This window comes from Sarcophilus harrisii, chromosome 4 (genome assembly GCF_902635505.1).
Source record: "Sarcophilus harrisii chromosome 4, mSarHar1.11, whole genome shotgun sequence".
Lineage (NCBI taxonomy): Eukaryota > Metazoa > Chordata > Mammalia > Dasyuromorphia > Dasyuridae > Sarcophilus > Sarcophilus harrisii.
The window spans coordinates 355,069,464-355,092,090 of NC_045429.1; the positions used below are offsets into that span (position 1 = coordinate 355,069,464).

General features: G+C 37.3%; 1 protein-coding gene across 1 annotated transcript; it reads left to right on the forward strand.

The window, feature by feature from the left end:
• Positions 1-6,676: 6,676 nt before the first annotated feature.
• On the forward strand, positions 6,677-10,326 carry SPRR4 (small proline rich protein 4). The gene is made up of 2 exons (XM_031968818.1): positions 6,677-6,722; positions 9,595-10,326. Exon 2 carries the CDS (start codon positions 9,614-9,616, stop codon positions 9,854-9,856), a length of 243 nt encoding a protein of 80 aa, XP_031824678.1. The 5' UTR covers positions 6,677-6,722; positions 9,595-9,613; the 3' UTR covers positions 9,857-10,326.
• Positions 10,327-22,627: the final 12,301 nt, after the last annotated feature.

Here is a 22,627-nt window from a genome sequence, read left to right on the forward strand (position 1 = left end):
AGTCCTATGGACATGTGAGTTCTTTTGCCATTGATACAGCTTAGCTTTTGGTGAGCAAGCAATTCTACTCCCAGAGAGAGGAAAACAACTCCCAGATCTGGATGGCTTAAAATGCTGATTTTTCTGATGTGGCGACACAAAGAAGTCATAAGATCATGGGATCATGGACTAAGACCTGGAAGGGACCTCAGAGATCATGTCATACAATGGTTCTCATTTAGTGGTTTCAGAACCCCTTGAAAGGATGGGATTCACAAAATGATCCAAGGATTCTTTCTAAAAATTCTTCAATTTTTAAAGTAGTGAATAACTGTCAGAAAACATTTTTAATATTTACAATATAAAAGTACCCAGGAGGTTCACAACACATTCTTTTTTTGTTTTGAAAAGGAGTTAAAGAGACAAAAAAAAATTAGGAACCATTAATCTTGTTTGGTGCCTTAATTTTATAGTAACTAGGAAAAAAAAATTAAAGTGATTTCCTAAGGTTACACAGTAATTTGAAAAAGTGGATTTGGTACTCAGGTTCTCTAAATTCAATTCTCTTTCCACAAGTCACATTAATTTGGGTGATTAAATTTTAATCTCCTCTCTCCCCCAAACCTTGAGTAAAACATTCAGAGACCAGTTAAGTCAGTGAAAAGAATGAGAACATTGAGGAAGAACATTAATTCCAATTAGGCTGCCATTGAGATGATACAACTGAAATACCTGGACTACTGGGAGGCCACTTTCCTTCAAATGCATTATTACCATCCAGGGGCCCAGGCTGGTGTGGAGGTGTCTATATTAAAGATGGAATGAGGAAACCTGAACCCAGAAGGCTTTGTCTGAAGATTAATTGAGCAAAAGGGGAGGAGATGACCTGAAGGGTTTGTTTTCAAGTTGGGCTACCCAGGAGAAAGGAAGTGGGCACAACTGGACTCTAAGTGCAAAGGAAGAGTTCCTAATCTTTTTATTTTTATTTATTATTATTATTATTATTATTATTTTTGTCACAGGGTCTTTTCTCTTCTAAGCAAAGCCACTCTGCCCTGGAAATAACAGTTTTCTAATGAAATTGTGCTGAGGCTTTCTGGAGATGTCCCAGGGCACACACTTCTATTTAACCTCAACTATGGAATATAAGCTCCTCGAGGGAGGCCACTAGTGTTTTCTTCATTGTCTCCACAAGCATAGTGTCTAGCCTAGAATGGATATTTAGTAATTGCTTGTTGATTACTATATGGATAATCCTTGATTCCCAAGCTGTAGCAGGTTAAAGCAATTACATAGAGCAGAGCTTCTTAAACTTTTTCTACTTGCAGTTCCTTTTCACTGAAGATCCTGGGCATATAGGTACATAAAACACGTATGCAGATCAAACATTTACTGAAAATAAATCATAATTTTATGACCCTTACATTCAGTTATGTGACCCCCACATGGGATCAAGACTCATAGTTTAAAAAAGCTTTAACATAGAGGATAATAATTTTTATCCTGCCTAACTGACAAAGGAGATAATAACGTTAATAAATAATAATGATAACTTTTCAATTAATCAATTAGCATTTATTAAGTGTCTACCATGTGCCAGGCAATATGGATAATGCTGAGGATGCAAAGAAAGGAAAAAAGAAACGGTCCTTACTTTCAAGAATCCCACAATCTAATGGGGGGGGGAGGAACAATATTGTGTAAAAGCAAAAAATATATAGGATAAATCAAGGGTAGTCTTAAGAGGGAAGGAGTTAACTAAGTGGTTCAGTGGATAGAGCACTGGGCTTAGTATCAGTAAGACTCATCTATTTGAGTTCAATTCTGACTTCAGATATTTACTAACTGTGTGACCCTGGACCAATCCCTTAATCCTGTTTGCTTCAGTTTCCTTTTTTATAAAATGAACCAGAGAATGAAATGGCAAACCACTCTAGTATCTTTGCCAAGAAAATCCCAAATAAGGTCATGACAAGTTGGACATGACTGAAAGGACTGGACAGCAAAAAGAAAAAGGGATAATGCTAAGATTAAGAGGGATTAGTAAAAGTTCTTGCTGTGACTTGAAAGAAGCCAGGGAAGCCAGGAGGCAGAGGTGATGAGAAAGACCATTCTAAGCATGGAGGACAGACAAAAACATTGAGCCAGTATCACTGGATCTTAGTGTAGCTGGAGGAGAGTAAGGTGTAAGAAGGAGTTGAATTTTAAAGGTCTTTAAAAGACAAATACAAGATTTGATTTTTGATCCTGAAGGTAATCAAATGACTAGCTGGAATATCCAGGGATTCAAATCACAGAAATCCCTTCCTTCCTATTTGTAAAAAGGACCAGAAGTCTTACCTGGAATTTGCTAAGTCTGGCAGGACTGAGGGTAATGTTGGGTGGAATGTGGCCAGATCTGAATTTTAGGAAGATCATTTTGACAACAGAGAATGGATTGAGATGGGAAACGACCTGAAGCAGGGAAATCAACCATAGGGCTATGGCAACAGTGCAACTGTGAAGTGATGGAAGCTTGCATTAGGCTGGATGTAGCCTCAGAAGACATATTAGAGGAATATTATAAAGATAGAAATTACGTGATTTGATAACTGATTGGATATAGGAAGTGAGAGAGATTGGAGTCAAGACAACACAGCTTTCACAAAGTGCTAATGTAAGGTCGGCAAAACACTTAATGTTATCTCACTTGATTTCCATTTTACAGATGAGGAAACTGAGGCTGAAAGAAATATTTATAACTTCATAATTGTTATTAATATCTTCATTTTACAGTGGAAGTAAATGAGACAGGCAGAGGTTAAATGACTTAACCAGGAATGTTTGAGGCTGGATTTGAATTTGGATATTCCTAATTACAAGTCCAACACTCCATCCACTGTCTAGTGGCTACATCATGTCCTCTGAGGAGCACATGAAACAATGGACATAAATCTTTTTAAGAAATAACAAATGGCCTGCAGAAGACTTAGATCCTAGTTCTGACTCTGTTACTAACTTATTCTGTGAAAGGAGGCAAGATGGTATTGTAATACCAGAGAAACTGAAGCAGACAGAGATTGGTTTTTAATCTTTAATGTGGAAAGTTTAGACTAGCTGACCTAAATAGAACTCTTGTCCAAAGCATTTGGCCCAGAGGAACTGAGGCAGGGAACTCATATAGGGTTTTGGCTAATTTCGAGTTTACAAGCAGGATACAGAAGCTGAAAATGCAATTAGTCTAATATTTTGTGGCTGTTATTATTTTTACTTGAGAGACAGAGAGGAGAAAGAGAGAGAGAAGAGAAAGAGAGAGAGAAGAGAGAGAAAGAGAAAGAGAGAGAGAGAGAGAGAGAGAGAGAGAGAGAGAGAGAGAGGAATTGACTTGATATTTACAACTTGGAGATTATGGCTCAGGCTCTGCCAGACACAGGAGCAGGACCATTCTTGGATAGGGGGACTATAATGAGGACATAATTTAGATTTTTAGGCAGGAGGTGAGATAACATAATTCTAGTGCATAATTCTTTTTTTTTTAAATTCAATTTCCAGTCCTAATGGCAGGGAAACAGGGGTGGCTATGACCCCAACATATTCAGCGCCCAACAGTATAGTGGAGGGAATACTTGTTGATAGAGCTCTGGGCTTAGACTTAGAAAACTTGAATTCAAGTCCAACTTGAGACACTTAAAACTTGTGTAACCTTAGGAAGTCCTTTAATCTCTATCTGCCTCAGTTTCTTCAACTTTAAAATGGGGATAATAATAGCATTTATTTCCCAGGGCTGTTGGGAAGATCAAATGACATATTGTATTTTTTTTAGGTAATGGGGGGGTCAGATGACCTGCCTAGGGTCACATAGCAAATAAAAATCTGAGGTTGTATTTGAATTCATGTCTTCCTGACCCTACAGCCAGGACTCTATCCACCTTTGACATAATATTTAATTTAATTTTATTTATTTATTTAATAGCCTTTTATTTACAGATTATATGGGTAACTTTACAGCATTGACAATTGCTAAACCTCTTGTTCCAATTTTTCCCCTCTTTCCCCCATCTCCTCCCCCAGATGGCAAGATGACCAGTAGATATAAAATATATTAAAATATAAATTAGATATACAATAAGTATACATGACCAAACCGTTATTTTGCTGTGCAAAAAGAATCAGACTCTGAAATATTGTACAATTAGCCTGTGAAGGAAATAAAAAATGCAGGTGGGCAAAAATATGGGGATTGGGAATTCAATGTAATGGTTCTTAGCATGACATAATATTTTAAAATTGATGAACACTTTAGGTACATTGATGCTTAATAAATGGCTGTTCCCTTCCTTCTCATCCTCATTCTTCCCCCTCATCCTCACTGTTCCCCTCCCCTTTCTTCCAATTCCATCCTTGAAACTTCCTATGTGATTCTGTCTGTCTGTCTGTCTCTCTCTCTCTCTTTTTTTTTTTTTTGCAGTAACTGGGGTTAAGTGACTTGCACCTCAGTTTCTTTACCTCTGAAATGAGCAGGGTAGCCTGGATGATCTCTGTTCATCTCTAACATTTGGCAATTCTTTATGATTCAGATCAGTAGGTTGATTATCAAGAGATTAACATGACAGCAATTCCTTCTTTTTTAATTGTAAAAGAATCATAAGCCTAGGGTCTCCCCTTTACAGGGCATCTTCTGGACTTTGCTTCATCCAGAGCTGGACAATTTATGCCTTGCAGAGCCTGGCTTAAGGGAAAGGAATCTGTCTATATAGTGCCTATTATGTGCCAGGAGGGGGCAGCTAGGTGACACAGTGGATAGAGAATCAGACCTGGAGATAGAAAGACTCCTCTTTCTGCATTCAAATCAGCCCTCGGACACTTCCAAGATGTGTGATCTTGGGCAACTCACTTACCTCTGTTTGTCTCAGTTTCCTTATCTGTAAAATGAGATGGAGAAGGAAATGGCAAATCACTCCAGTGTCTCTGCCAAGAAAACCCCAAATGGGATTACAAAGACTTGGGTATGACTGAAAAATGACTAAGTGACTAAAATGTGCCAGGTACTATGCTAAGTGCCTTACAAATATTATTTCCTTTGATCCTTAAAACTCTTATTAATATCTTCAATGTATACTCGAGGAAAAAGAAACCATGAGAGAGACTTGTTCCTGCTTGAATATAAACTAGGGAGTTTTCAGTATAAGGCACATGTAATAATAACTACATTATGGAAGAACCAGTCAGGGCTTCTTTTACATTGCCTATGTCCACAGCAGTTACAGAACTTCCAAAATAGTTTGGGAGTGAAAGGTCTGGGTTTGAATCTTTTTATAATTTTCTAGCTGTGATACCTTTGATGAGAAGTCATCTCATTTCTCCAACCTTCATTCTACAGTGAGGTTAAAGATCATGATTTATTTCATCTATATATCTTCCTACTCAATAAGTAAATAATTCAAATCTGTCCCCTTGAACTGTATTTTCTGAGCCTCAGTTTGCTCATATGTAAAAAGGGAATAATAGCATTTTTCCTATCTCCTCTCTTACAGGCCTTCTGTGAAGCTCAATTGAAACAATATTGGTAATGCTGAAAAATTACCCATGCATATATCTTGTAAATAAAAAGTTATATAATAAAAAACAAAAATAAAAATAAAAAAACTCATTTAACTTCTCTTAAAAAAAAAAAGAAACAATATTGGTAAAGTACTTTGTAGGCAGGTAGGTATCATAGTAGACAGGACTGTATCTGATGTTCAAATGTGACCTCAGACATTTGCTGGCTGTGTGACCCTGTAAAAGACCTTTAATCTCTGTCTACTACTATCTCTATTAATCATTATTAGTGTTAAGCACAAAAAATATTTGTCAAACACTTTGAAAACTTCTAAGCACTATATGTTATTATTATTACGATTAAGTACAAAGTGTTCCATATTTATAAAGCACTTTACAATACTTTAAGCACTATATGAAACTTAGCTATTATTATTAGCATTAAGAACAGTGTCACATATTTATAAAGCACTTTACAAAACTTTAAGAACTATATGAAAGTTAACTAGTATTATTAGTATTAAGCACTAAGTATTTATAGAAATATGTTATTACTATGATTTAAAAGCTCCCCCTGACCCCATTTCATTTTTCTCTTCTTCCAGATCCCCCACTCTGAGACTATCTCACCAGATGTGTTTAGATGGAGAAGAACCAAGTTCTTTATCTTTAAAGTGGGGATAATAATAAGGATGTTGTGAGGATCAAATCAGATAATATTTATAAAGTACTTTACAAACTTTTAAACACCATATAGAAGTTATTTATTAGTAGTAAAATTGAGCCCAAAATGCTATATATATTTTTAAAGCACTTTGCAATCCTTCGAGCATTATATGAAAATTAGTTATTATTATTAGTAATAAGCACAAAATGCTATATGGATATAAGCTATTACTATGACTTAGATCTCCCTCACTTCATTTTTCTCCTCCTCCAGATCCCCCCACCCTGGGACTATCTCACCAGATGTGTTTAGGTGGAGAAGGACCAGGTATGCTAAAAGCATCTAGTGGGTGGTTTCCATCAAAATAGGCTAGAAAAACTAGTCCCTGGAGGAAGTGCAGGTGGGAGAAATTGGCAAGGTACTCATGGGGACGCGGTAGTCATGGGCCATGCCAATGCCCCGAGGCAGTTGGGGGGACTGTATAAAGCTTCCCCAGGTCTGGAGCTGAGCAATCTGCTCTCTGATTCTTCTTTACTCATCCTACCTGCTGCTTTAGGTAAGTCGGGATTGGGCCCTCGCAAGTCAACTCTTGTTGGTTTTATATTTTTCTGTGATTCAGAATAACTGAGAATATCTTTAAGTCTCTTGAATATTCTAGAAATAGTGGTCTGAGGGCTAATTATTCAATTTGGATTACATTTGCCTTGATAATTTCCTATTTGGAGAAAAGGGCTTTGGGATTAAGGATGCTGGCCCATAGCAAGACAGGATGCCGCACTGTCCTGAACCTCAGGATAGAACCATGGAGGCAGAGGATGGTGGAGGTGAAAGGCACTTTGTAGATCTTGTAGCCTAATGCACATCCTTGCTGAGTCTTTCTGGACAAGTCACTTTTTTTCTGGACATGTCCATCTCCTCATCTGTAAAGTGATTAGATGGAATGATGCTTATGATGTCTTCTAGCTTGACCAGCTGTCTCTAAGACTAAGTGTAGGGCAGAAAGGGGATTTAGAAATCAGATATATTGGCTCCCAAATTCCAGGATTTGAACTCAGGAAGATAATATTTTGTGACAGAGTGAAGTATTTCTCCCCATCTCCAAAAAAAAAAAGCTCCAAACCATGAGATCAAAGTTTCAGGCTCCTGATAATAATAATATTACATCCTTGTAATACCTTGAAACATGCTTTGGTTTCTCAAAGCACCTTCAGATGTGTGATCTTATTGCTACTCACAGCTTCTTTAAGCATTAAACAAGGATAATATAATTATCTCTATTGGACATACAGGGAAAAATTAGTTGTAGAGGTGTTGGGTTCTCCTTTATTCTAGGTCTTTAAGAAGAAACTGGCTCTCTATTTGGTGGACAATTTATAGAAGGCGGGGATGCTAGGTGGTGCAATGGATGGAGCACTGGTCCTGGATTTGGGAGTTTAAATTGCTCTCAGATACTTAACACTCATGGGAGAAATCACATAGTCCTAATTGCCTAAAAACAAAACAAAACACAAATCTTACATGGGAGAATTCTTGCTTAGGTTGGACTAGATGATATCTGAAATCTTTTCCAGCTCTGAGGGTCTATCACAGACTGTCTGCCTAAGGTCACAGAGTGAGTGAGTCAGGAGCAGGTCTAGTACCAGTCCCCAGGACTTGTAAATCCTCATCCACTATTTCTCTCTTGTTGCTATTCAATTATTTCCATCTTCATGACTCCATTTGAGGGTTTTTACCTAACAATTTCGGAGTGATTTGCCATCTCCTTATTCAGCTCATTTTACAGATGGGGACACTGAGGTAAACAGGGTTACTGTTTACCCAGATACTAAGTATCTGAGACTAGATTTGAACTCAGGAAGATGAGACTTTGTGACAGAATGAAGTATTTTTCTCTATTTCTCCCTCCTCCAAAAAAAAGCCCCAAATTAGGAGATCAAAGTTTCAGGCTCTTGATACTAATAGCATATATATATAGTGCTTTAAGCTTTATAAAGCACTTTAAATACATTATCATTTTTATAATAAATGATTTTTAGAAAAACCTTGGGGTAGCTAGGTGGCACAGTGGATAGAGCACCAGCCCTGAAGTCAGGAAGACCTGAGTTCAAATTCGGACTCAGACACTTAATACTTCCTAGCTGTGTGACCCTGGGCAAGTCACTTGACTTGCCTCAGGAAAAAAAAAAAGAAAAAGAAAAACCTTGTGAGATGGATGCTATGATGATACCCATTACAGATCAGAAAAAATGAACCTGAGAGAGTGCAGTGCCTTGTCCAGGATCAGACAGCTGACAAGTATCTGAGGCAGAATTTAAATCAGGTCTTTCTGACTCAATCCAATGCTGGATGCACTGTGCCACCTAGCTATCTAAGCTGAATAAGCACCTAGTTGAAAAGAAGAAGAAAGACAGGAACCTCAGAATTGGAATGGACCTTAGAGGCCATCTAGTTTAACCTCTTTGTGAATAGGACTCTCTAACAATAAGCCTGGTGATATCTCTGCTTGAGAATCTCTAGGGTTAAGGAATACATCACGTTTTAAGGCAGCCATGCTGGGGAGAAGAGAAGAAGAGGGTCCTGAATTAGGCACCATGACTGGCTTAACCATTAACCCAGTAAGAGTAGTGTGGAAGACTATTTTTGAACAGAGTAGAGTGGAAACTGTGCTGACTTTGGAGACAAAAGATTTGTTTTTGGATTCTGGCTCTTCTTGTGTAGTCTTGGGAAAATTAGCTCACCTCCACAATCCTCATAGGCAACATGAGAGTATTGGATGAAATAATCTCTAACCTATTTTTTTCAGATTTAATAATAATTTGTTCTTCTTCAATCATCTGTCAGATCTGACTCTTTGTGACTCCTTTGGGGATCTTCTTGGGAAATATACTGGACTGGTTTGCCATTTCCTTCTCCAACTCATTTTATAGATGAGGAAACTAAGACAGATAGGGTTAAGTAACTTGCCCAGATCATACTTCTTATAAGTGTCTGAGACCAGATTTGAACTCTAAGCCTGGCACTCCATCCACTGTGCCACCTAGCTAGGTGCCCTTTAATAATAATAGCTAACATTTATATAATGCTATATGGTTTGCAAAGTGCTTTACACATATTGTCTCATTTGATTTTTGTAACAACTTGGGAAGTAGTTGCAAGTACACATGCAAATATGTAAGAAGCAACAAGTTGTAGTTGAAAAATGATTACAGGAATTGGAATCCAAAGACCTGGGTTCAAGGTCTGATTCTGCCACTGACAATGATTTTTGGCAAGTCATTTTCTTGCTTTGGGCTTCAGTGCCCTCTTCTCTAAAATGAGGGGTAGGTAAGTGGGCTAACACTTTTATAATAGCAGGACACTGTGATTCTGTCTTTCCAATGGGTTCTGGGGTAGTGGCTAACGTCACTTGTGTCTTTATTTCTTTCAAGCTCATCCCACTAGAGAACAATGTCATCCCAGCAGCAGCAGCAGCAATGCCCCTCCCAGCAGCCTCAGCAGCAACAGATGAAACAACCTTGCCAGCCACCTCCAGTCAAGTGCCAGGAGCCATGTGCTCCTAAAACAAAAGATCCCTGTGCTCCTGAAACTAAAAACCCATGCCCACCCAAGGGCACGGTGGTACCAGACCAACAGAAGTGCCCTCCAGCCCAGCAGAAGTGCCCACCAGCCCAACAGCTCAAACAGAAATAAAGAGCATTGGAACCCACACCTGTGTCCCCTCTGTGGGAACCATCCTTGCAGAGATTCCTCATCTTCCTATTTCCTTTAGACCCTCCCATTCCCTGTACTAGGAAGCCAGTGGCTCCAACAAGTTTCTCTACTTTGGCCCCAGCCCTGCCTAAGCCCCAGGTGGGACAGTAAATCTGCTTACTCCATATTCTTTGAGACACTGAGCCCTGACTAGGAAGAGGAGAGCTGACTCAGCTTGACTTTTACCATCTTCTCCTTTCCCTCTTCTGCTCACTGTCACAACCCAGGCTCAAATAGCCCAGCTCAGAGAGCACAATGGTTTGGTCAGTCTCAAATTCCATTGCCCTGATGGGAAGATGGAAGATCTAATATACAAGTGCTCCAGAGGGTCCCCTTTCCCTAATCCAACCCACAGCATCCTTGCTTCCCTGACCTTTGCCTCCCAATAAAATTGATGTTACATGTTACTATCTGTCACCTGGCCTGTTCCTCACCCTATCTTCTGTACACCATTCTTGTGTGAGCCTGGGGAAGAGAAAGAATGAGTATGTTGGAGGAGAAGGGAATACCATAGGGAGTGTCTATGAAGGAGAGAGGAAGGATATGTGTTGAGAGTGGGAAGGGTATATTATGTTGGGGAGGGCCTCCACAGGGATTAGGAATTTGGAAGCTCTTGGTGGGGAAGATGTGTGTGTGTGTTGAGAAATGAGAAGGACCCTGATGGGAAAATGGGATCTCTATGGGTGTGTGATTTGGGAGATAGGGAAGTCTCACAATGTACCTACCTGTGTTAATGAATAGGGCTAGAACAAGTGCTGCTGCAGGGAGTGCGGTGGATTGAACTAGTATTTCTTATACACAGGACTTGCAAAAATTTTAAAAAAAGAATTGTGTGGTATAAGGAATGCCAGATAAATAATAACTCCTACCATTTTCAGATTAATTCTTTCCTTCAGCAATATATAACTTTAGAGAGTTGCCAAGGCACTGAAAAGGTCAATGATTTATCCAGGATCACTACAGTCAGTTATAATATGACCTTGAACCCAAGTCTTCTTGACTCCAAACCAGTTCTGTATTCACTCTGCCAATAAATCTGACAGAAAATAGCACAAAAATTCAAAAGTAACTCAGACTCATTCACCAAGAAACCTTTAAATTAATGCAAGTGAAAATGGACAACCAAAAAATGAAAGCACCCACTGTTTATTTCTGGTCACTTTGGTTGCCATGCCACAAGAGAATTAGGAAGGAAATTGTGACTTTGGGACCCTAGCCTTGGTCCTTGTGACTCTCCCAAGCTGCTTCTCTCTTAGCAGGTGACTACATGCTATATCCATAGTCACTTCTGTAGTGTATAAAAGTGTTTTACTCCAGTGTGAAGGAAAGTAAATTATAGGTAAGCAGCTTTGTTAGTCTGCTTCGATAGAGCTTAACATAAATTTTGCACTTATTAGATAATAGTCCAAGTAGTAGAGTCAGGAAGAGCTATCCATAACATAATTAGATGTACAATGGGGGAACAAATTACTTAACTTTTCTGTGCTCTATATGCTTTGTAAGATTTTAAGTTATGGAAAAATTATCTCTGTGTACTGGTGGAAGGAGTTTGTACACTGGGAGTTACCTGCATGGAAAAAATCTCACATTTGAACCAGAATCTAAAAAATTTATAATACCTACCTTAAACTTTGTAAGAATGTACACAAATGAACTGGTATAGTGTGTCCTAAAATTCTTAGTTCTATTTTAAATGATTGCCTAAAAAAGTACAAAGACTTTTGAGATACTCTGTGTAAAGTGCTCTGCAAACTTTAAAGGGCTATATAATACATTAAACTATTGTTATTTTTTCTGTTCTCACCTGACTATCTTTTCATTCTACTTAGGGACACTCAGTTGTGTTTGTGCAGGGAATGTGTCTGTTGAGATCTAGTAGTGGGTCATATTGCCAAAGGCACTATCAGGATAAGAATATTTCCTCCTTGGCTTTGGTATGGTCCTGATTGGTTGAATATGTAAACGTAATGAACAATGTATGGAGAATAGAGAATAAGGAGGAGCAAGACATTATGGTCAAGGATAACACAGTCATACTTGACCCCTGTGCTTTCCATCATTTGATTTGCAACAGCTGAACTATGTGCCATGCAGCATTATACTACAAGGTATTTAAGAGCATCCCTGTACATTACTGAGATACATGGGACAGGTAAGTTTTTGAAACCCTGTGCCAATCATCCTGTAGTCCTGTTTGCCCATGCAGCTGCAACCAAGAGGATCATTCACTGCGAGCTTCTTCAGAGCTCCCCTGTCCCTACAATGACTTAAATTGCCTATGTTACATTCCCACTTGCCTGGGAGATGGGAAATGTAGGATATGATACTACACTTTTTGGGTGGATTTTTAGGTACTCAGAAGACTGAAGAATAGGAAACAGATTCTAACCTGAAAGAAGTTAGGAAAGGAGGAGGGGATTATTGCATAAAGATTGGAACTCAGGATGAGAATATTTCATTCAATCATAGCTGGGCATTGGAAATAGAATTGTGAGAGGGAATCCCTAGATGAAAAGACTCCTTTTACCATTGTAAGTTGGTACCTTCTCTGCAACTCATAATCTTAGAAAGCTGGCTAGAATACTGAAAGGTTAGGGAACTAGCCCAGGGACACACAGCTACAATGTTGCAGAGGTAAAACCTAGATCTTTATGTCTTCTAGATCAGTTTTCTATCAACTATACTATGTTGACTTTCATTCATGGACCATCTTATGACATATGTGACTAATGCTTCTCGACCCTACCAATATTTCACCAAACTAATTAAACCGTTTTCATTAGACTGCAAGCTTCTTAAGAGCAGGAACTGTTTGGTTTTTTTGCTTTTTCTTTGTATTTTCAGAATTTATCACATAGTAAGTGCTTAATAAATGCTGGTTGACTGTTTCTTTAATTACAAATTTAAACAATGATGAATGTGTACAGATTAGATCTATCAGAAGGCGTTTTTAGTGGGTAAGGGAGAACTAAGTTCTGCTTAGTTCCTGCATATAGAGCATGAAATAAATAACCATTTGGTACTTCAAATCTAGAATACTCTTGTGGGTTCTTATGATTCAATGGGGACAATGACCTATTATTTTGGGGGCTGAGCTGCCACATGTGAGATTAAATATCAGAATAGTTATGCTTACTTGCTGAAAGCATTCCTTGTATTTAGGTTAAGATGAAAATAGCTCTTTCCACAGCTCCCTAGAGTTCTGGATTATATATATAATATATATGTGTGTGTGTGGGGGGGGCAAATGGGGTTAAGTGACTTGCCTAGAGTCACACAGCTTGGAAGTATTAAGTGTCTGATGCTGGATTTGAACTCAGGTCCTCCTGACTTCAGGGCTACTGTTCTATCCACTGTGCCATCTAGCTGCCCCAGAGTTCTGAATTCTGCTCAACCCCATGATATATCTCTCATCTTGCATCTGTGTTGAGAAATGTTGCTGCCTGCTCTTAAATTTTGTTTTATATGACTTTTATTTGGTCAAAGGGTACCCTTCTTGCCAGTCACTGTAGAAATCTCCTACCTGTATCAAAGTGTCTCCTTTCCTGAATCTCCCCTTTTCTTTATTTTATTTTATTCTTTTTAAAAAATTTATTTTATTTGAAGAACCAGAATAAGAAAAAAGAAAAACAGAAAAGGAATACAAAACAAAATGAAACAAAACAAAAGAGAACATTGTCATGTGCCCAGCAGAACATCAGGGAGGATTCAAAATATACAACAACAAATACCAGTTCAAGAAAGTATATGTAGAAGAAATTATATTCATGAGTGTCCATTTTTTCTTTACTTCTTTGTAAATTGTTCTTTTGTTCTCTGTTGTGCACCTTTTTTACTTTATTCTTCCCCCCCCTTTTATCTCCTCCCACCCTCAAGTAGGCTATAGTTAAGAAAGGATATATTTATATATACATATGTACACATATACATACACATACATCCATATACATCCATACACATACCTCCCCATGTATCCCCACGCATACACACATACATATCTTTCCTATCCCTGCTGACCCTTTGCTTTAATTCTGTTCCTAACTTGCCTTGCTATTACTTAACCTCCCCCCACCCAAGAATCCCTCCCTTATCTTCTTCCCTCATTCTTTGATTCCTTATCCACCTATCCCTACCCTCTTGGTTCTTTAGATTTTGGAGGGTGCCATATACTTCATCATATATATGTAGTGTTGTCCATTTAACCCATTCCTGATATAACTAGGTTTTCAGAACTGTGAGCCCCTCTCCTCTAATGCCTCTGTGTCTGTTCTTCCTCTGCACCTCATTTGTATGACATAATTACTATTTTTACCTTAATTTTGCCCCAGTCTTTCTTTTGAGCTATTGTTTTGTTGATGTTAAATTTCCCATGTAAAAAAACCCCAAAACATAAACAATTTGTTCATGTTGAGTTCCCCAAAATTGCTCTTTGATATTGGCTTGTATATGTTAAATTTTCTATTAAATTTGAGTTTGGTTGATAGAAAGTGCTGAAAATCTGAAAATTTATTGAATGCCCATTTTTTTCTCATTCAATATTGTAGATAATTTTGCTGGATATGACAATTTTGGCCCAGACCTAGTTCTTTTGATTGTTTGTGATCTTTATTGTGGCTGCTAGTAAGTCCTATACAATTTTAATTGTAGCTCCAGTATATTTGAATTTTTTTTTCCTGTTTCTTGCAAAATGTTCTCTTTGATCTGGGAGTTTTGAAATTTGACAACAATGTTCCTGTGTGTTTTCAAAAAAGGATCTCGTTGAGGTGTTGATTGATGGATTTTTTTTTTAATTTCTACTTTCCCCTTATGTTCTATCACTCCAGAACAATAGTTTTTTGAATTATTTCTTGCATTATTGTGTCAAGGTCCTTTTTTTTTTTTTGGTCACAACTTTCAGGCAGTCCAATTATTCTTATATTTTCTCTTCTTGACCTTTCATTTTTCTTATAAGATGTTTCACATTCTCTTTTATTTTTTCATTCTTTACAATCTGTTTTATTTCTTGATCTCTCATAGCTTCACCAGCTTCTCCTTGCCCAATTCTAATTTTCAAAGAGTTATTTTCATGTTTGAGATTCTATCTCCTTTTCTGGTTGGTTAATTTTTTTTTTTATGATATTCTTTTTTTTTTTTCTTGGATGGCTTTTATTTATTTATTTTTAGTTTTTCCTCAGTGTCTCTCATTTGATTTTAAAATTCTTTTAAAAGTTTTTCTATGAATTCTTTGACCAGGGAACCATTTCACATTACTCTTTGGGGTGGAAGCTTTTTTTTTTTTTTTTTTTTTACTTCAATGTCCTCTGGAGATGATTCTTGGTCTTCCCTGTTCCCATATTATGTTTCTTATCTGATGTGATTCTTTCTTCTTTGCTGGCTTAGTATTTTTTTTTAAATAAGAGTTATTAGTGTAAGCACCTTTAATCTTGGAGTGGGGGAATGGTGTCTCTGACTTCACTTTAGTTCTCTCTTCTGAGTAGGAACCCTAAATCAAAAACTCCATCCTCCAGGAATGCCTGCAGCCAACAATGTCCCTACCCCATTGCACTCATGATGTGCTTGTTCCTTCTCACCCAGAGTCACATCTCAGCAGCACAGCAGAGCCTACATTCCCAATCAGAAGAGGTTCACTCAATCTTCCCAACCTCAGATTCCAACTGGACAGTCACAATTGGGGGTATATGTGTGTGGAAGTTTCTGTGGTTCCTGCTGAGGTTTCAGCCACACCCAGATTGTCCCAGGGCACTCCACTCCATGTTTCTGTGGAGGTGTTAACTTGAAAAGGCTTAATCCCAGCCTTATGTCTTTCTTCAGATCCTCTAGGGATGTATAAGGAGGACCCCTGTTGTAATCCACACCTTTGTGATTTTTCTTGAATCTGTTCTGTAATATTCTTCCAAAATGTAATGTCCTCTGTTGAGGTTTTCTTGGGATCTCTGAGAGCAGCCTTTATTTTAGTTCAGTAATCACCACAAGAGTAGCCAAGGTTTATAGTCCAAATCCTTTATTATCTCCTTCAAAGTCTTGTCTCCTTCACTTGGGCCTTGGCTAGTTTTCTGGAGGCCTTCTGGAGTCTTGGTTTCAGTAAAAAAATAAAGGAAGAGAGCCTGCCACCAAGGTGGTGTGAGATGGGATGAATCTGTCTCAGCCTCTGAGAGCTTCTAGTGCACTTGTCCTCCTGGCTCTTAGAGCTTCTTGCTTATATGCCCCACACTGAGTATAAGTCAATTATTATATCACTAGGAAACCATTATTTGTTGTAGGATTAAATCAAGGCTAAACTAGATTTAACCATTGTCTCCACAATTCCACTTTAATACCTTGTTTCAAATTCTGGGCCATAACATCTTCTTGTAGGATTAAATCAATCATACTGAACCATGCTAAATTAGATAACAATTGTCTCTATCAATTCCACTGACTTAGTATCTTGTAAGAATCCTTTGTTTCAAGTTCAGAGTTCTGGCCCATAACAATGTTCTCCCTGAGGTGCAAATTTTCTCCTGAGGGGGAAATCAGTAGAGTTTGAAATTTACCAGTCTACTCTGTCATCTTCCCAGAATCCTCTCTACTTTTGGTGAAGTTGCCTTTTTTAGAGAGGGATTAACTATTCTACTATTAGACCCTACAGAATTCTCATTTTTTATTTAGCAGCTTTTGGATTTTCCTGTTATTTTCACCAAACCGACCCTGATGGTTGTAAATTTTCTGGCTCAGATAAGTAAATGCAGCACCACACACCAAATTTCTGAAAGTCTCCTACTCCTTTTCTGCTCCACTGTTACCAACAGTATATTGTCTCATCTTTGCCCCCATGTTAATTAAACACTGCTCACTGGTGGTGAAGTTCTAATCTGTTGATATTGAGTTGTTTGATAATCACCATGTCTTGGGGCTACTGCTTTTATTAAATGCGAATGTTTAGCTTGGAGAAATCTATGATTGGTCCAGCACTCTGTGCCACACATTACCTTTCTCACTTTCACTTCCTCTCTCTGTGTTCTTTACAATGACATTATTTATTAAGTGCCAGTGTTGGCTGTGAGGCTGTATCCATAAAGTTTTGTTGCATCTAGGTAAATGGAAGATAGTTTTGGTGATAAGAAGGCCATGAGGTTCACAAACCTTCAATAGTAAATGACTATTGTTATTATTCTTTCTAACTCCATTCCTCCCAAAGACTTCATGCCATATTTAATAGTTAGTGTCTACTGTGACATTAAAGTCATCCAGAATTATAAAATCATCATAGTTTAGCATTATGATGATGATGATAAGGGTCTCCAGGCCTTTACAAATTTTTCCTTTGACCTTACTAGGGTTTGTCATTGTGGGAGCATACACACTGATGATGGTGGAATGGTGTTTTTCTGTAAGTGGAAATCACATTGTCATTGCCTCTTCTATATTCCCTTGGGTAGGCATACAAGCTTGTTGAGTAAGTTAGATTTGATTGTGAAACATATGCCAACTTCATGGCATTCTCCATCTCTGCAGCTAATCAAAAAAAAATGTGTATTCAGTTTTGACTTTGTTAAATTGGCCTTCATTTACCTGCTTTGTTTCAATCAGTGCTGCTATTTGGATGCAAAACTTGCTGGATTCTCTCACAACAACTGTTGTTTTTTTTCAAATTTCTTGTTGCCCTTGAGCATGCACATATTCCATGTATCAACAGTGAGTAGAATCATCTTTGCAAAGTTTTTTGTTTGTTTGTTTGTTTGTTTTACATATTGTTGTGTTTCAACTACAGGGTGGAATCCTTGCCTTCTACTATGAGCAGGTCAGGGTTATGTTAGACAGACAATTTTTAGAGTACTTTTTCCAGTCCATTCCTCATACCAGGAGGTGAGGAATGTGGTCCTTAAGAAGACTATTCAGACACCCAAGGGACTGCTAAAACTCATTGCTGCTTCATCCAGTAAGAAGATAATCCTGTCTTGGGCTGCCTAATATGCAGGGTTGTGATATGGATTCCAGTGTATCTACACTTGCCTGTGACTTGTCAGTGCCACTGGATTTCAAGTAAGATAAAATACTAATAAAAATATATATTATAAAATTTTTGAATAGTAAAATAATATCATAAGATGGTGTAAATGATGCCTTTTGACTTTCACGTAAATTTGATTTAAGTGAGGCAGACTTGTTCAAAGTCATCAGCTTTATTCTCTTTTCCAGAGTCATCAGAGCCCAGTGGCAAGACAAAAATCAAGATGATTAGCAATGGTTCTTGATGTAGTGAATTACATCTTTGGTGTCTAGCCAAACTCTAAGTATTGCATAGCTCCTACTTCATGGTCAATTGAAACAAAATATTCACCATCACCCCTATTCCATTGGGGAAGTCTTTAAATGCTTGGGGTAGATATCTTCCAACTCACCAATGGGTTTGTGGCCTATCAGTTACTTTCTTTTCTTTTTTTCTTTTTCTTTTTTTTTAAATAATTATAACTTTTTATTGACAGTACATATGCATAGGTAATTTTTTACAACATTATCCCTTGTACTCACTTCTGTTCCAACTTTTCCCCTCTCTCCCTCCACCCCTTCCCTCAGATGACAAGCAGTCCTATACATATTAAATTTGTCACAGTATATCCTAGATACAATATATGTGCAGAACCGAACAGTTCTCTTGTGGTACAGGAAGAGTTGGATTCAGAAGGTAAAAATAACCCGGAAAGAAAAACAAAAATGCCAACAGTTTACATTCATTTCCCAGTGTTCTTTCTCTGGGTGTAGCTGCTTCTGTCCATCATTGATCATTTGGAATTGAGTTAGATCTTCTCTTTGTAGAGGAAATCCATTTCCATCAAAATACATCCTCATACAGTATCGTTGTTGCCTATCAGTTACTTTCAATCTGGTTTGGCTCATCTGCTGAGATGGTTTGATTATCATGCATGGTACAATGTCTTGGAATCATAGGTGAAAGCTGAGTGGCATGTGGAAACCAAAGAAGGATAAAGAGCCCTGAAAAGGGCTCAGAAAGCCTTCATATCACACGTGCTAGTCCTCCCTGAACACTTCATACACCTATATACTTAAAGGTGGCATAGACAAAAAAAATGATAGTAAATACCCACACACACCAAATGACATAAAGTTAAGTTCAAAAAAGGTAAGTTAAGCATGTTTCAGGAAAATAATAATCACCACACTATAATAATGAGACCCTTTAACATTCCTCTGATAGAGTTAGATAAATCCAACAACAACAACAAAAAAAAAGAACAAAAATATAAAAAGGAAGAAATTGTTGGGAAAACTAGATTTTTTAAAAAAACCTGTACTGAAATCTGAATGGGAATATAAAAAAAATTCCTACTTCTACCCAGCATTCCATTCTTTGAAAATAAAAGCTGATTTACAGCAAAAGGGAATCATAAAGAAATATAAAAAGATGTATATAATATGTAACAATGCTTTTAAAATATATAATTGCACATTAAAACTGTATTTCCTATATCAGTGATTTTCAAATTTAGACAAAGAAACTTCTGTAATAAAATTAATAAAGGAAATATAAGTAAAAATATATAGTCCTAAATGAAGACTAAGAAATAATTTTCTGAATAATGAATGGGTCAAAAGCAAATCATTGAAACAGATAATATTTTCATTTCTTACCTGCTAAACTCATTTGATTTCTCCATCATGTTCCTCAGAAACTTTATCATTGGGTAACCTATCCTCCTTAAAGACTGAATCATATTTGATTTTCATACCTTATCAGTACCCACTACCATCAGATTGGAAGGTAGGTTTGTGTGCTTGAAATCTCCATTTAAGGATGTTGTGCATTATTTTCCACCATTACAGTGTAAGTTCCTTGAAGGAATTGACTCCTTTTATTTATTTATTTGTTTGTTTGTTTGTTCATTTATTTATTTGGATGTTTGTATTCCCAGAGCTTAGCACAGTGCTTAAATGACTGATTAAACATAATGATGGGGCATGACATTTTGAAACTTATGGAATACATCTAAAGCAATGCTCAGAACAAAATTTATATTTATGAAAAATTGTATGAGCATAACAAAAAAAGAGAGTACTAATAAATTAATCAGATAATTTAAAGACTAGAAAACAATAGCACCACAAGTATATAAAAAATCTTGCAAATTAGGAAAAAAAATTGAGAAACTTAAATATTGCAAAATTATAAAGAGCAATCATGTTCTTGCCTTCTCCATGAATGAGGGAAGGAGTATAGGGAAAAAGATAATGTGGAAGTAAAAATAAAATTAAAAAAGAATGAATATGTCTTGAAAGAAGCAATATGAAAAATATACCCATATCACTCCTTTGCAGAGATATGAGATCTAAAGGTAGTCTCCTTGCATAGATTTTCATACATTTTTGATGTGCTGACCAATGGTTTATTTTTTTTTTTCATTTTCTCTTTTGTCTTTAAAGAAAACATTATTTATTATGTGGATCTCTAGGAAGTAGAAAAGGGAAGGAATAGTGAGGCAAATTACGGTAATATAAAAAAAGAAAGGACAACTATACAAATTTATTTAAACCAAAAAGAGATTTCTGTCTTTTCTACATTGATAATAACCTATCTTTTCCACCCAATATTAAATAACAGTTTTATCCCTTTTTTGCTCATAATTTATATTTTCTCAGTATAACAACAACAAAAATCTCATCTTTGTTTTTAGTTTTCCTTGATAGCATCAATCACTGCTCAAAGGGGCCAAGGAGAATTTCCACATATTAAAGAAAAAATTAAAGAGATTCAGAAGTATTTTATATTTTCCATTTTTACAAACACCAAGAACAACTACTTTGCCCTACTCTTCTCTACTACCCAATATAGCAACTTGGCTTTGGCCATTGGGGCTGCTCAGGGCATTCATAGTATTGACTGTTACCTCTCTCGATGAGTGACTCCTTTATTGACTGAATGATTTAGGACAAATTTAGGTTTCCTAAGATCCTTAGTTCTTTTCAATTCTAAAGCAACAGTTCTTGATAAGGGCTTCATGGACTGAAAATGTCAGGAGGTTCCTCAACTTGAATGAGGAAAACCACATTTTTATTTTTATTTATCTTTGATTTCCTTTGTGTTATTGTTCAGATATTTTCACTGATATCTGACTTTGTGATCCCACTTTTTCTTGATGAAGATATGGAATGATTTGCCATTTCCCCCACCAACTCATTTTATAGATTAGGAAACTGAAGCAAACAGGGTTAAGTGATTTACTCATGGTCCCAAGCTAGTAATTGTCTGAGGACAGATCTGAACTCATCAATATAAGTTTTCCAAAACTGGCATTCTTTCCACTATATTACCTAGTTGTCCTAACATCATCTTGATCATCATCAACAACAGGACACTCAATAAGAAAAATCTATTAGGCAATTGGAAATGTGAAACTGAAAGTTAAAAAAGAGGTGTCCTATGCATTTCATTTTATGCATTTCAAGATATTTTCCTATGAGCCCATAAGCTTTGAGAAATTGTTGAAGGGGTCCATGACACAACAAAGGTGAAGGACTCTTGACCTGGGGTTAGAAGGGAATTCAGGTGCCATCTACTCCAACTTCCAATATAAACAGGTTAAAAAAAAGCGACTTCCCATAAAGCATAAATTGTGAACCTAGGTCTTTTGCTTGATTTCAAATTCAAACTTTCTTTTAGGAAAGAAGTTGGTTATTTGTCTACAAGAAAGACTTTGCCTACCAGGTCAGCTCAGAACATGAAATTGGCTGTCTGGCTGTCTCAATGACAGCTGACTGTGTCACTGACTTAATTATCTCTCTATCTCCTTTGACTGATTGACTTAATGATTTCAGGGAAAATCAAGCCTCTGCAAGTCATTCAGCTCCCTTCTGGGGAGGGTGGAAATTGAATATTTAAATAGAAGGGCTCTGCCTACTACCTATTCCCAGGTGGGAGTTAATTAATTCCAAAAACTCTCTTTGGGCCAAGGTACCCATATCTATCAGCATCTATTTCCAACAATAGGTAACATTTCCCCCACGCATTGAAGCTCCCATCTGCATCCCATTCCACTTCACTAGAAATTCTGGAGCCCAAGGACTCTCCATCAGGATTCAGGTGTAGGGGAGTTACAGGACTATGGTATTTCCCATAGTACAGATCTGGGAGTACCACAGTTGGGCACTGCATTATGTATAATGTTATGAGATGTTCAACATCTATTTTGTAAGCGTAAGAAAGGGGGACTGCATGAAATCTATCTCTGGAGCTGGACTTTCTTCCCCAGGTTCCCCTGGAAACTTCCGTTTACCTGGACAAACTTGGAAGCACCTGCCTCCCTCCCATCCCACACACCTGAAGGAGACACAGCTGAAGAAATAACAAAGAAATAAACACACTCACACACATACACACACACACACACACACACACACACACACACAGAAATAAATATAGAAAGCACTTATCTGTTATTTCTATGAGAAATAACAATGACAATTCACATTTCTATGATGCTTCCTGGATTACAAGGTATTTTCCTTATGACAATCCTGAGAAGTAGACAGTGCAGATATTATTCTTATCTTACAAATGAGGAAAATGAGACTCCGGGGGATGAAGACTTTTCTAAAGTTATATGGGTAATAATCAATTGGTGAGATCAGGGCTAGACCCTACTGTCTCTGATTTGTTCCAGCTTCAGAGATTATCTAAGGCCAAAGGTTGAAATCTATCTTGGTACTGTTTTTATA